This window comes from Macrosteles quadrilineatus, unplaced genomic scaffold, assembly GCF_028750875.1.
Source record: "Macrosteles quadrilineatus isolate MER2022 unplaced genomic scaffold, UCM_ALF_1.0 Scaffold_8__2_contigs__length_117827958, whole genome shotgun sequence".
Lineage (NCBI taxonomy): Eukaryota > Metazoa > Arthropoda > Insecta > Hemiptera > Cicadellidae > Macrosteles > Macrosteles quadrilineatus.
In genome coordinates this window covers 88,936,678-88,952,918 of record NW_026542601.1, presented here as the reverse complement: position 1 = coordinate 88,952,918, position 16,241 = coordinate 88,936,678, and the positions used below count along the sequence as shown (strand labels likewise).

Below are 16,241 nucleotides of genomic sequence, written 5' to 3'. Positions count from 1 at the left end.
TTAACACGAGGACAGTTGGCGGGCAGATTTATTGCCTCAGGTAACTTGAAATACAACAGAGGCAAGTAACCTGTCCTGTCACCTGCCTGCTCTACTGGGTACGTGTAAACACAGCTTTTAACACGGCTTTTGTGGCAAGTAGGCCTAACTTGTCCCATAACCTACCTGCTTGTCCTATACACCTTATTAACCTATACATTGTAGGAAAAACACTTTATGCACATACAATTTCAGTAAAACATAATATAGTTTAGTTTTTAATGATTCAAACATCTGAATGCGAATGAAGGTTTGAGAAAAGTTTAACAATTCCAAAGGAAACATTATTATTATATACTCTTTTTGGTGCTTATTAATCTATATTTATTTTTAAGAGTTTCTGTATCCACACTAAATTGATGTAACAGTTGGGCATAGAAACACGGTAGAGGTGTCAAACGAAAGATCTTGGTAAGAGAAATATAATGTATGTCTTGTTCTGTTCATAGTCAAAGCAACCTATCATGTCCTCTTTATACTTTATCCTGACAGTTTTGTTTCCAGGCTTCCCAGATGATCTCAGACAGTGATCCAGCGTCCCGCATCACTACTGAGCCCTGGAGTCCTGTATCTACATCAGTGTTTCCTCCTGCGTCTGAGAGAGAGTTCATCTTGAGAGTGGTCGCTCCTCGCCCCTCCCCTTCTTCTCTACCCCTCTCCCAGCGTCTGGCCGTGCGACTGAGGAAAGACGACATTATAATGGCCGGATGCTTTGCACAAGATACCACATTCCAATAGAAGCATTGTACAAATCAAGGGATGGGATTTCTTTAAACGTTTTTGCTCAAATTAATACTTGGTTTTTCCTTTTAGAGGTTGGTTGTCTTAATGCTGTAAACACATTTCGGTCAAATATATACTGCATTTGTTACCAAGTTTAGTGGGTATGAGAGTAACAGCTTTGACACTGGCATATGCAAAAAAAAATGTAAAGGTTTGGAATGTTAGCCCGTTAAAGTGCTTTTTGTTCTTTGATGTAAAATTCCTTTGGCGTGAACAAGAAAAAAACACTGCATAAAGCTAGGTCAACTGCCACCGACAACAGTTAGATGTTACTACGGTTTAAAACTGAAATTAATTCACTTAATTTTATTTTAGTAAATAAAGCAAACAGGTTTAAGCCATTATACATAATTATGTGTGTGTGTGTGTGAACACGATAATTTGATTAGTTTTTGTCTGATTTTGATGAAATTTGGCAGGAATGTGTAGGGCTAGCAAGATCGGGTCATGGAAATGGGGTGTTATACCCTTTCCTTGAAAATTCCAAAATTTCATCATAACCATTGTGTTGAGCTTAAAAAACAAATAATTTTGTATGTTGTAGGGTCGTTGAGAATATTAAAGGTTACAGAGAACATTTTTTAAAACTGAGCATTAAAAATATCTATGTTTTTCTATAAGGAAAAGGTAAACTGTTTTAAATTGCTTGTTTATGCAAGTATTTTGATATTTCATACTATACTCTTAATATTTTATTTAAAAAACACCTTTTCCTTCCATTTAGCAGGAAACCTAGGTACAGTAGAGTCCCGCAAACTCGGCGTAATGTGGACTGGAAGGGTGCCGAGTTTGTGAAATGCCGGGTTATCGGGAACTAGGGTTAAAAATCAGAACAATTTAGCTTTTTAACCACCTTTTTTATTTATATTTATATTACAAATCAGTATTAAGTCATCAGATATAGTACAACAAATTCTTAGTACCAGTTGCGAATAATTTGACTAAAGCTGACTTGAATCCAGCTTAACTCGGACTCAAAAAATCACTAATTTTCTGAGCCAGGTGATGGCCGAGTTATCCAGACTGCCGGGTTATCCAGTGCCGAGTTTGCGGGACTCTACTGTACTCATGAACTTTAATGTTATTCAAATAGCAGTGGCGGTGCTTAGCCTGAACAGTAGGGTGGGATATTCCGGAGGGTTGGGGGGCATGTAATACTTAAAAAAAGTTATGACTCGTTGAAGGTTCAAGATTAATTTATATCACAGTTTGTTCAATAATATTAATCAAATAACCTATAAGTTATATAAAAATATACTTTACTTTTATTTTGGGTGAGTCCGGCCCACTTGGCCCTTATGGAAGCGCCGCCACTGTTAAATAGTGAATAAATCTGACAAGGTTAAGGAAATATTTTTGTTAAAAACTAAAAATACTCTTTGCAAAACTCTTAGCTTACCAACAAAAATAACTTACGTTGCTTTACTATGCTACACCTATTGGTTACTATACCAAAGTTAATTGTAACCAAAGCTATTCTCATAGCGGAAAAGATAATTAATTTAGTTTGATTTTTTTTAGCATAATTTGTTTAGATTTGGTAAACTGCTAAACTTCTTGGTGGCAATAAATTTATAAGATACTGCCTTTTTTGCAACAAACTACTTCAAATATTCTTTGCAAAACTCTTAGCTTAATGGTAGTATAAATTATAACGATTATACCATTCAATTTACTCTTGTTAAATCACCTCTAAACATAATCTTTGTTAAGGTTATTTATTTATGTTACGTTTTATATGTTTTATTTTAATGTATCTATACTCGTGTTATATTTTTTATTTAAAAATAATACACATTATATTAAATAGGTATTCCATTAAATACTTGTGGATTTCTATACAGTATTACATTTGAATAACCCACTTATAGTTATAATAATGTTGAAAATATAATTGAGCTTAATATTCTTCTTAATTCTCGGTAGTTAAATTTGTTGTAATTCTAAGGCCAATAGTATATATAAGTTAATTCCTCCTATAAAGTTTAGAAACTAACTGTACATTTCTATCATATAGCTTTAAATTTATTGTCTGAAGCATCAGTAAACAATAGTATGTGCCTATTAAAAATTTAATGATTATCTGGTTTAGTTCATTTAATTTCCCTTGTTTGAAAAATGAAATTAATTTGAACGTCCATAGTGTGCAACATGTAGGAGGGAGGGAGCTGGTCTAGTGTGGTTAGAGCGCGGGACTTCAGTCCCTGAGGTCCTGGGTTCAAATCCCGTGAAATCACCAATGGATTTTATCTAAGTGATAGCGCCGCAACTCCTAGGTCTAGCCTGATTAATGTGCAAAACAATTCCAGGCTCGTGTCCTAGGACGACAAAAAAATAAAAAGTGTGCAACATTTTAATATAAGGAAACATCATTGGAACACAATGTGGTGTAAGCTAATATTTAAAATTAAAATAGTAACATTTTGGACAAGATGGATCAAAAAGATTTTTTTATTGGGAAATTGGTCATAAGTCTAGTATTATTTAGATAAATATCTAAAACTTATTTAACAAACAAATAATTTTTGGGACGTTATTTTTGTTTAGGTTTTGTGAAGCCACAACAAAGATTTACATAATTCAACGGAGTAAATCAAAATCAGAAAATTCTGTATATAGATGTATTGCAAAAACGTGTTATTTTTTAAATTATAAGTATACTCTTGGAATAAGTTTGGTTTGTGGTAGATTATATTATATCACATTTATAATATTAGTAAGATTAGATTTGTACAATGCTGACACACTAGAATGCAAAGATGAATACACTTTTAGAGCCTTTATGCACTTAAGACATCTCACCCCTCTTCTGTAATTTATTTTTATTAAAACCTGTTTTAAACCACCAAAAGCTAATATTTTTTTAGGATCACAATTTTTTAAAGTAAAAATTTAAAGTGACATTTTATTAAAACTACCACTTTCCCATAATCATTTGAAAAAATATAGTTAAACAAAATACTAGAAAAGTCACCTTCCTTATGAAGGTTATGATATTTTTATCCCGATGTATTCCACTAACTTGTCAAATTTTAAATATGCAATTAAGTATATTTTCTACTGTGGTTCATTTCAATGAGTAAAATATCAGATTATACTGTAAATGGCATTTTCCAAATATGTGATGTTTAGCAAAATTATATAATATATTTTTATATTTTATTTAAGTACCGTTTTTACATCTATTTGAACAAAAACATAATATAACTTGCATTTTGAGTATGTACTCTAACAATAAATATATAAGTAAAAAAATATGCAATCCTTAAATAAAATCTTATTCAATAGTCAATAACACTTTAAAATTTCAAGTTTTCAACCAAACTTCAAATCCATTTGTGATAAAAAAAACTGTTAAAATAAACTAAATTATTTAAATGTTCATAAACTCATGCACAGTGTTTTAAACTAAAAATAACATTTAAATTTTGATTAACAATTTGACACTGCAAGCAGTTTCATTCATACTTGATCATCATATTTACACATTCTCTTTTGGTGATTAACCATAGAGTCAAGGTGATAAGACATAACTGTGCAGGAATATTTTTATCTGTTCTGGTCCTATCTGGAACTTGGTCCTATTGACTGATGACGGTGGGGTCAAGGGTCAGCTCTAGTCACCATGCTGCAAGACATGTAGTCAGTGACAATCAGTCAACTGTGATACACAGACAGTGCCAAGGCATCTCCAAGTCTTCAGATAAAGTACTACACACTACAACCTTGTTAAGGTAGGCTTTGGTGACTAAACGTCCCCTAATTTTACACCTAGAATACAAAATATTAAAATTCAAAGTTTATGTGAAATAGAATGTGATGATTAAACAAGGAATGGGGTTGTTTAGAGGGTGTGTTTTAATAATAGTTTTTAATAAGTGTGTAAATCTTTGTCTAAAGAAAATATTATGTGTTTGTAAAGCATGTTTATCTGTGTTTGTGTTTATGCTGTAAAAAATGAGGTGCCAGGGCTGTAACCTATTTAATATGTTAAGTACATATTTATGTACCTATTTATGCCAATATTTTTATCTTTCCAAAAGAGAGGTACCGGAACTCAGTACCACCGCGTTCTACCGGAAATCCGCTTTTATATCATTCAAGAACTAAGATTCACATAAATGTTGACCGAGTTTAGTTTTCCAATCAACCAATAAAGAAACTAACAATCAAAATTGAGGGTTTTTTTTCCGTTTCAAAAAATCTATTGTTTGGTAATTAACTGTGTTAACTCCCATAGAATATGTCTATAATTTTTGTGTCTCAATTTTATCATTTAAATCTCAAAATAAGTTCAGAAAATGAATCAGGAGATGCTTGTAAATTTATTAACATAATCATAAACTGCAATACCTTATGCAATTTCCAATTTCTTTAGAAACTATAGTCCGCTCACACAATTTAGGCAGTTTGAGGGTAAGTTCCTCCACTACTTTTTTGCTTGTTACATATTTTGCAGCTGATTTATATTTTGGCAAAACTCAGCTGTTGAGCTATTGTTTTAAAGATAGGATCAAGTGGAGGGGATGAATTTCTTCCCCTAAAACTGCCTAAATTCTGTGAACGGAATATAGTTTCAGACATTACGTTATTTATGTTACTAAAAACAAAAAAAGTAAAACATATTTTGTAATAAAATATGTAGAACAATTTGATGGCATATTTACACAATATCCAAAATGGTATCTGTTAATCTGTATATGTATATGAACATGAATTTTGTACTAATTTTGAAGATTTAAACCCGAATCATTATCCTTTTATTTTATTCTTGTAAGTTGTTCTGATTTAGCACCATAACACTAATAAGAGTACGAAAATGAAAAGGAAGTTTTTGGATGTGAATTCTCTAAAAGAAATTCTTAAAAATTTAAGCTTTGTTATATGGTAGTAAATAATTAGGGGGATTGTATAAGGGGCGGAGGCTACACCAGGCTTAATTGACCTTGCAGGTCTCACAATATAATAACATCAATATAAAACCTTTATTTAAACCTAAGTACAAGACATTTTGCATACAGTTTTGTTTACTGATTTCTATTTAACATAACCCATTTTAATGTCTAACCTATTCCCCCAGATGGTCAGAGAGCTAGTAGCCTTGCTGAAGGACTGGTGGAAGGTTATCTTCCTTTACTCAGTCCTCACAACCTTCTACGCTATCCTGGTCATCGTCTGGACATGCTACTACATCTTCACTTTGCAATGGCTACGGAGGACGAAACATGAAGGTGTGAAATTTAATCATTAACTTCACTTGTAATTTATATAAGTATGAGTTGAATGTACACAAATAAACTGCACAAAAAAAAAGAATTTCAGCCCACAAAGTTTTCACAACTTAATTTCATATTTCACCCCTACAAAGGGCTTCTTCAGGAGATAGTAGAATCAGTTGGTTGGATTTTATTATCACAAGTAATAATGCTTGAGGCCACTAACACTAACATTACAAACCAAGTCCTTTAGGTAAAACCATGTCACAGATGGCACTTGTAATACCAAATCGTTATAAATCATTATATTTATAGTGCTAACGTTTAAATTTTGCTGCGGATAGCCATCTTCAGAGCTGTTGTACCTAGAGATTTAGTTTGTAGTGTTCAATTTGTTGTGTATGAGTATATATAAATAAATGTGGATAGCCAAAAATTGATAATTAAAGTTAATACATTACTGAAATTTTAAAAGTATTATTTACTGAACCCATCAGGCATAAGTTTGTTATAAGCTTATAACTCATCTGCTGAAGGAAACTTCTTTATATACAGTACTAGAAAACCGTCGTAGCTTCGCTCACTTAAATTTAAATTAAAAAGTTAAATCTTTTAATCTAATAAGCCAACAAAATAATTATTGTTATTATGTGATAGGAGAATGCAGGTGCCACCCCTTCAAATAAAAGGGTAAACTCATTAGCCAATAATCTTTCTTTGATGATTATTAAATTGTACTGTGTTATTAAATTATAGAGAGCACACATACCTTAAAATTCACAACAAAATAAAAAGAGTAGTGACAAAAAACACTTCATGATTTATTTTTTTGATTTAACTATTTAAAATATACTATTCAGTAAAACACTTTTTCAAGTCACAAAAATAATGTAAATATAATTTTACCTAATAAAATATAACCAGCTGTTCCCTTAATTAATAGTGCAGGTTCAAAAGTATTCATATGTTCAAATGTAAACAAATCTTTTCTACATATGGATAACATGGCAACTTTAAAAGCCACTGGGGCAAAGCCCTGATGGAATTTAATGAAAACGCTTCTTATTGCACACCTAGGCTGATTGGAACCTCCATGCCGATTCTTGAGTTCTTACGGCTAGTAGTTTTTGAGATACAGTGTTCAGTGAGTCAGTGAATGGTATTTGACTTTTATAAGTATAGATTTATTCATAAAATTACATTAGATACCTTGAATGTTTTAATATGAACAAAATCACTAAAAAATCTTTTTTGCTTTTTAAGTGTTCCCAACAAAACACGTTCCGACTCTCATGCAGATGATAGGTAAATTTTACGTTGCCTTAAACATAAAATGATTATTACTTTTTTTAGAGATCATTTCAATTTAACTTGAACCAAACTATACATTCATTAAAAATAAATCATTAGATGTGGTTAATATGGCTAGAAAGTTGGTTTGGTTAAACGTTTGCTAGATTCTGAAAGCAGACACCATTGTAACATATGTGCCTTTTTGTGTTTCTTTAGCATCCATAAAACCTAGAGTGCTGGGCTGCTCTTGACTGAATCCCCCCTCTAAACCAGGTAGAGACATAACAGCCATAATAGTAGGTTAGAGACTATTTATCACTTTAACGGAACAGCTGAACAAAGCTAACAATGCTGAAAAACAATGCTAATGGTATAGAAACAGAAAAACAATTTTAAAAAGCTGACAAATCTAGGGAGTTTTTCTGCCCGATGCAAACATAAACGTTTTTATTCTTCTCATTTTGTCAACTTTAAAAATATTACAACAACAAAATGTATCTACAAACTATTGATTTCCCCCTAATATCATTACTAAACTTAAAGTAAAGAAGTTGAAATCAGAACTACTTAAATGGACATGTAACATACTTAAAAAATATTCAAATTTTAAAATAATTGATGAGAAGTACTTGCAGTATCCAAAGTCAATGATGATGTGGTTTTGCTGACTATCAGATCTCAAGTCATAGTGTATGTTAATTCACTGTCAAACGACATCTTTGAAGAGATTGATGACTGAAAGCAGCTAACAAGTTTGCAGACAAGATGAAAAGCATTTTTTAAGTATACATTTCATAAAAGTAATATTCCCTAGATGGTGGCAGATTATAGGGCTTTGCGGGCATCTAATGCCTAACTAAAGGACGAAGTTCACTGTAACATCAAACAATATCTTTCTTTCTTTCTTTACTTACAAGAACCAAATGAGATGGCACACGATCAGTAATTACTAGGTACTGCAAAGTAAATGTTTATCTAACAAAAAACCACTAAGTGGTAACACTTTCCCCGCCAAGTCAGCAATCCAAAAAAGATAATAAATCATTACTTTTTCCGCCAAGAAAAACCATGTAATGTATGTAAGTTTGGCAACTTGGCGGCAGACTTTTGCTTGGTTTTTTTCATTGAAGTTACGTTCGTGGATAATTTCACAAATCAACTTCTCTAATTAATTAGTCCAACTAAGCATAATAATTTCGAGGTAATCAGTAAATATAAAACCATCACTATTACAAGTTTATGAAATGTGGCACAAATAAGGTCAAATTTTGTAAAATAAGCTCTCACCTAGCAATGTACTAATGGGAGAGATACTTGCTCAATGAAACTAGTTTTATGGTATTTTTTTAAAGTGATCGAGCAAAAGTCTGCCGCCAAGTTGCCAAACTTACATACATTACATGGTTTTTCTTGGCGGAAAAAGTAATGATTTATTATCTTTTTTGGATTGCTGACTTGGCGGGGAAAGTGTTACCACTTAGTGGTTTTTTGTTAGATTTTATTTATTTTTGTAGAAAATTAACAGTTAAAATAAAAATCCTCCTTTCTCTGATATATAGACCACGGTACAACTACATCTCATTTAATTTCAATAATATTGTTTGTGTAGAACTAAATTTTACATTTTTGGTCTTATCTGCTTTAAACCGATTAAAAACCTTTTGGACGTACCAAAATTACTATTTAACAAACCCCCTGGGCTTAAACTCAGTTTCAAATTTCATCAATGGTCATCTTGAACAACATGAAATGCGTTGGTGTTACATAAGTGTTCTGATAATTAAACCCGTACATCTAAAGACTAGTGTAAATTGAGCCCTTATTAGAGAAGTAAAAATGTAATCAAACCGATTAAGTTTGTTAGAAATAGCATAAACAAAACAAATATTGAAAAACTCATCTATCCTAAATTTACATATCACTTTTTAATTGCTTGTTTAACATACGTAGAGTGATTTTCCCGATTGTTTTATTTGTTTTAGTGTATCAACACATATAACAAACCTTAGTACTAGTACTAAGTTTCAAGTTCCTAGGTTTCATATGTTTTAATAAGTAGTATTAAACTGTTAAAAATGACGAGCTGCTGTACCAGTGTACCATCGGTACACTGCATTTTTCAATAGAAAGTATCGGGGAATATCACTGCTCTAAGTAATTTTATATAGTAAGTAGTTCAAATCATTCGGTATACCTGAAAAAAATACTTTATAAAAGTTTTAAAATAATTTTCAGCTGTTCCTATGAATTTCTCTGACATTTAAATTAAATGAGATTTAATCGCAGCTGGTCCTTCTTTTGTTTTTATTTTAATCCTATGTTATTTAAATGGGCCAAAATCGTACTTTGAGGGCTTGCCAAGGGTTTATGGGTCAACGCACCGACTTGAGACCCTGAAAAGGCACATCTACACGTTAAGGGCTTTCAAACAACATAAAAAACATTGAAATTGAGCCAGTGGTTTGGGCTGTAGGTCCGTCAACATTCAAGGAGAAGAAGGAGAACACGGAAAATTTGTGAATTTTCAAACTAGTTTTTCTGGCTCAAACACAACCGTTTTTTTAATTCTTTTTTTAAATTTGATTGAGAATGAGTGCCCCTATCCAGTAGATGAATAATTATTTTAATAGCTTTTGTTTCTTCAGAGCTATAGACGAGTAAAAAAGCCACTTTGTCACGTCATGTATATATACACTGCAGCAGCTGTGTACCGCTGGGGGACTTGGCGGGGCGGAACGCTGCCGCGTTCCTTAATTTATTATTTTACCTTTGACTTTATTTAACACTATATGGAGTACCAGTACATACCACACCTTACACTACCAGCTGTCGCCAGTTTTAAAATATAAAAGAACTTTGATTGAGATAAGAGTGTGCTTCTGTAAAATACTGCTTTTATTTCTTTCTTATACACCTACTTATAACTGATAGGATAAATGTGTGAATAAAAACTTTGCTACAGCTGGTGCATATAAATAAAATGTTTATTCATAGTCCAGTCATATTAGGGTTAGTAGGTGGAAATAATTCTCTAAGTGATGAAACTCTGCACATGAGTAGTCTACTTCGCAAACTCATTCAAGGTTATAACATATTGTTCCGCCGTACACCTTCAAGCCAAATTTCATCAAAATCGGATAAACTTTACTCCAGTTATCAAGTTTACAGACACATATATCTCTCTATATATCAGACAAAATTAATGTTTTTAAAATATCAATTCCAATTTTTCTCAAAAAACCGTTAGAGATAGGGCAAATATGTAACTGAGTAAAATACGTATTTTTGTGTGTTTCTTTAACTTATGTTCAAACAAGATTTCTGTATTTCCAACGGTTAGTGAAATATGGGCAAAAAAGTGAAAATTGGCCACTATTTTCCAACACATTTCACAGTATGCACGAATGTTGATTTTTGATATGTTGTTACTGGTTACTAGTACCAGTACTAAACAATATGACTGGACTATCAGTCTTCTGACATTATTTTTCACTAGCAGAGTACCCGTCCTTCATACGGGGTTGGCGTATAAGTATAAAATGCTTATTGCAGTTATACTCGTGATTTGCATTTGCAATGGGAGAGGACACGGTTTAAGAAAATTTAATTCTTTTAATTTACGGTATGCTATAGTATAGCACATATATCATAGCCATAATGTTCTACCACTGCACCTAAAGAATAAAAAAAGTTAAATTCTCATTTTTAACAGCTTTTTGTTGCTAGTTGAAATTAGATGTTGTCATAAATGCAAAAAAATAATAGTGCTGCATAATTGTTATATGTTGGTAAACCTTATAACTTTTTAATGCTGATAGAATCAACTTGTGTAGTTGAAACAGATGACCAAATTATTTTATTCCATTTAAATATGAGGTACTCATAAGGTTAACATGGGAAACTCCAGAGCCACTGGGGCGGAGCTCGAAAGGATTTTTGAGATAAGAATGCGTCTATTTAATCGGGAATGTGAACTATCGTCACACCAAATTTCAGCCCAATTCGACCAGTATTTTTTGTGTTTACTTGTCAGAAACATCCATACATTCAAACTTTCTCACTTATAATTCACTTATAGTAAACTTATAATAAACTTTCTCACTTATAGTAGGGTAGTATAGACAGGCTGAACATAAGTAACTTACCCAACATTGTTGTGTTCCAGGACGATATCGCTGTCATGAAAAGTGTGGAAGATGTCCGCACAACCATCATCCCTCTATACAAATGAAGTTTTTGCTGGATTAATGATAGTTTGACATTCTGTAACCTGCGTTCAGATGTATCTGTGATATATTTTTTAATTAGATGTATGCAATAGATGTAAGTATGTTTTAAATGTGGTCCCATAATAAAGTATTGTTTTTTGGATATAAATAACTTGTTTCTTATCACCCTGTATATTTTTAAGTTTTTTCGTATTTGATTGAAATAAACTGTCTTAAAAAAGTCTACAGTATTTATCATATACATTGAATTCACAAAGAAAGAAATATAGTAGTGATATATTTATCGCAAACATTTGAAGTACCCTCCATTCTAAATATATTATTATAATATTACTTTAAGAGAACTAAAGTAATTAATTGTGTTCAAAGATTATATTACTGTTGTACTATAGTTCGGCCGCTTAGATAGCGACCTCCTCTAGCATTGGTTAGCATTAGCGCTAGCGCACAGGTCACTATCTAAGCAGCCGAACTATAGTGTTAATACTGTAAGTTTTTTAGTAATCCATCTCTGTTTACTCAGTATTCAACTAATTTGTAAAATTTATTAAAAATTGATATATTTTTTACATATTATTCGAGACACACTGTTTCTGCTAAACCAATACAGTAACTAGCAGCAATAATATCCAAAATCATTTGAATTTTTCAAATAGTGTGAAGGGGATTCCAATTAAAGAAATTTAATTCATCTCGGCGACGTCTTAACAGTTGTAGTTAGTGATATTTTCAATTTACAATTCAAACTTTAAACTACTGTAAAAGCAATATTTTAATGGAACAAAAATCCTGAATTGATTCCAGCCCTACAAAGTAAAATCTTAAAGTATTCCCAGAATAAGAAGATGAAGCTTTTACAGAATGTTCAATTGCAACCATTGATACCTACCTAGCCGGGTTGTCTTTGACCTTATTAAATTATTGCAAACATTCTAGTGACAGCTCATGATCAGGAAATAATCATTTAAACAGATTATTTGAGATAAGTAGGTAATAATGATAAGAAACGTTGATTATTTGGTTTAGTTTTAGTTTAGAAATTGGTGTAATATTTTAGTGTATTTTACTAACATGGGAAATCAGCCACAAGCAGGTAAAAATCATGTAAAGAAAATATACTTGTTTACTCATCTACATTTTGTACTGGATCAGTGACCATCTTTACCTATCAAGAGTTAAATTTGATACAAAGAAACCGTGATTTGTAACCGGTTGGGAATACACAGTAGAAAGATTTGGGTTTTTAAATATAATGTAAACAAAAAACAGTTACACACTTTTTCAGTCATAGGCGAAGTTCAGTCATACTTAATGCTTATTTTAATGAAAATCTCTTGTGTATTTGCAATAAACTGTGTGGAAATAAATAAAATATGAGTATTTAACTAAGGTACTTAGGATAAAGTTGATAAAAAAACTGATATTTTTCGGAAAAGTTTCTTAACAGGTCTTTTAATTCAAGTATGCAGTTTATAGGTGTGTGGCTTATGGTTTTCTTAATAGTTTGTGATCCTTATGTTATAGCTTTATACTAGTTGTTCTGGTCGTGCTTCGCAATGGGACAAGAGTGACTTACGGGTTTCACAAAAGTTTGTGGTCCTTGTTAGCTTTATAGATGACAAAAATTGGACGTGTATGATAAGATAGGGGCAAAAAGTTCATAAAAAAGAGGATGGTACACACACATAGTTAAAATTAATTAAATTAAAATGAATTATTTCTCCAATGGAATGTAACTATAGTTGCTATAGCTTAACTCCCTAACCAAAATCAATAATAAATAACAATAAATGAACAAATTGTAAAACTGTAAAATTACTAGATTTGAGGTTTTTAAGTATACCGGTACCAGTATGATTTTTTTTTTAACCACATAAAAAAGTAAAAAGAAACTTTTAGTTTTATCTAAGTAATACTAAAACGGAATGAGGATATTGTAAACTCTCTTTATATTGACTAGACCTAGGTTCGGGTCTCTAGCATGATCATTATATAATGACAATATTGCCAATTATCAAATATTGAACTTATATTTTGTATACTTCTAATAATAGTATTTGCCTACCAGGTCTATCAAATAATCTTGAAGACTGCTGCAGTCTAAAACTTGCAGATGACACAGTTAATCTTCTACTGTCAAGAAGAATGTTTATTGATGATCAAATTACAGATTCTTCGCCCTCCATAAATTTGTTCCCTCCAGTTGAGATGAATACAAAAAGGACAAATTTTGGTAGCTACTATGTTGATTTTACAATTTAAGAAAATCGTTTGATGAAAACATTTTTGAAATATTAATATTTATTAGCAGAGAATTTAGGCATATATTTATAATTTCACCATACTACTTCTCTGTGGCTCAGTACATAAACATGTCAACATGATTTTAGGAGAAAAATATTTCTTGATTTCTAGGTTATTTTTTGTATAGCTTACATATAGGGTTTTTTTTACCTAAATGATGTTTTTTTTCTGTTTACCTACCAAACTTAGGTTCCGGTACTTAAGTTTATTTTACTTTATCAAATTTCCCATAGGGAGTAAGCTATTACCATATGGCCACAGTATGTTCTAGACACGGGCCTGATTTACTTTTTCATGTTGATGGGTACTATATCTGTGATATATTGATTTATCTGTGTAAGTTATAGCCAATGATGTTACTAGAGGTCAAAAACACAATTTGTTCAAAATGTTCATATGTATATGGGTGATCTTGTAAGGTGTCCACTATTGATTTCAGACAATAGTGTTGGTCCTACAGTGATGACATAAAATTTTTCCCCACTCTAGATAAGTTCAGAATAATATGAGACACTGAATGACCATTTGAGGTTTTCAGGGTACAAGTCTTACCATGAGACATACACTAATAGCTTATTCCCTATAGGAAAAAATCACTAAAACTATAAAATCTGGCAAATGTATTTATTTCCAAGCTATCAACATTTCACATAAAACATACTCATTACTTTCTCCGTAGCAGCAAACCTAAGTAAGTTAATCATTAAAATAATTAATGTGATTGAAACTGGGAATAAATCTGATAATTTTAAGGAGTAAAATCCAATCAAGCAAATTAATATTCGCCAAGTCTGCAGGTTTGCTGAGGTGGGGGTGTTTTATAAAATGACCTCCCTTTCCCCACCTCTTGCAGGATCCCTTTCAAGTATTATTTGTCTTTAGGTTTTCTTATTTTCTAAGCCTATTGATATTTTACAGCATTTGATTTTCCAACTGATGTATTCAATTGTAAAGAATTGAAGAAAAACACTAACAGGATCTCTGAGAGATATAGATCAATCAACCATACCAACGTTTTTGGAAGAGCCTGCAATACAAATCAACTATCTTACCCACAACAGGACAATTTCATATTTAAAGGTTATTCAATTGAACAACCAATTAAACCTATGGAATCGGAATTCCAAGTTTCAAAAAATGGCAAGAATGTTTATTGGAAAAGAGACTTAAAATCAAGTTCTTTAAATGGTAAGTCTTAAACTATTTCCTATAATCCTTTTGCATTGCACTTATAGGTTGCGTGCACTCATACCATTGATGATTTTAACTTTAAAATCGGAAATATATAAAAAAAAACCTGTTAAACTTGATGTAGACTTGGTAGTGTTAGTAGTCAAGTAGAAATAATGCATTCGGCCTGTGGCTAAAAGTGTATTCTAAAATGAAAAAAATATTATTTTGAACAATTTACAAAAATATATTCAAATATTACATATTGTTTGCCTTTGGATTTGTCCTGAAAAGTCAAATTCACTCAAAAAAGAAACTACTATTTCTGTTTCCATCCAGAAAAGGATTTTAAAAGTTGATTTTGGAATACTGTACAGTGTACAGACTATTGAATGTTTAATTTTGGTTTCAGTCTTTTCACAGGAAAAGCAGATGGAATGTTGTTGAACTTACCAGAATTATACATGTATTTTTTTATGTGGCCAGCTCTAGAGCTTGGGTGACATGTAACTTGTTTCTCAAGTAATTATTGATTCGTGGTATTCCAAGTTTCAAGAACAAATTATTAATAACTATCATATAAGTCAAACCAACATAATTAGTAATGGTTTCTGGATGGGTTTGGTATTACCGGTAACTGCAGAATGATCCCATCTTAAATTGTTGTTAATGGTTCTTGTTCTAGTTTAATGTATCTATATTTCGCGCAGGTCGCTTTCTAACGGTCAAACTATAGTAACTTGTTAACACCCAATTTTAAAATATATAACTTTAGTGCTCAAGCAACGCCTGTTTGAAGAGATTATTTTAAGTTTTGACAATAAAGATTATTACATATAGGTGCTGCCCTAAGGAAAGACCTAGGAAAAGGAGCACCAGCAAGAAAACTTCCGAACAAGAAAGGAGACTGTTTTGACTCAATAACCAAAGTTTTCAATATTGATCAAAATAAGTTTGGTAAAATTAACTGCCAAAATTGTAAATCAGCAAAAAGTATCAATAATAATACCTTCAAGGCAGAAGAAATAAACAATAGCTTAAGAAATCAAGAAAGCAGTAAAGTAGAGAGAGGAAAAGATAAAGATGTTACTCATAAGCAAGGAGATATACCCCCTTTTAAGGAAGGGGATAGCAAAACTAAATCTGAAGAAATTAAGAGCAATGATAGAACGGGGACAAATTTTTCAGAGAAGTTGAGCTTTGTGGC

At 31.7% G+C, this 16,241-nt stretch overlaps 1 protein-coding gene and 1 long non-coding RNA gene across 3 annotated transcripts in view; both read left to right on the top strand.

The window, feature by feature from the left end:
- LOC128999416 (rab3 GTPase-activating protein catalytic subunit) overlaps positions 1-2,490 on the top strand; it is a 101,721-nt gene extending 99,231 nt beyond the window's left edge. Inside the window, exon 19 of one of the 2 annotated variants that reach the window (XM_054425923.1) lies at positions 544-2,490. In XM_054425923.1, the coding sequence (XP_054281898.1) occupies positions 544-777 (234 nt within the window). In that variant the 3' untranslated portion in view covers positions 778-2,490. Of the gene's footprint in view, positions 1-531 lie in introns of both variants that reach the window. The other variant, XM_054425922.1, reaches the window with a different exon arrangement.
- Positions 2,491-4,416: 1,926 nt separating this feature from the next.
- On the top strand, positions 4,417-7,605 carry LOC128999419 (uncharacterized). Its single transcript, XR_008491295.1, has 3 exons — positions 4,417-4,556; positions 5,903-6,053; positions 7,548-7,605. It is a non-coding gene; the product is annotated as an uncharacterized LOC128999419 (long non-coding RNA).
- Positions 7,606-16,241: the final 8,636 nt, after the last annotated feature.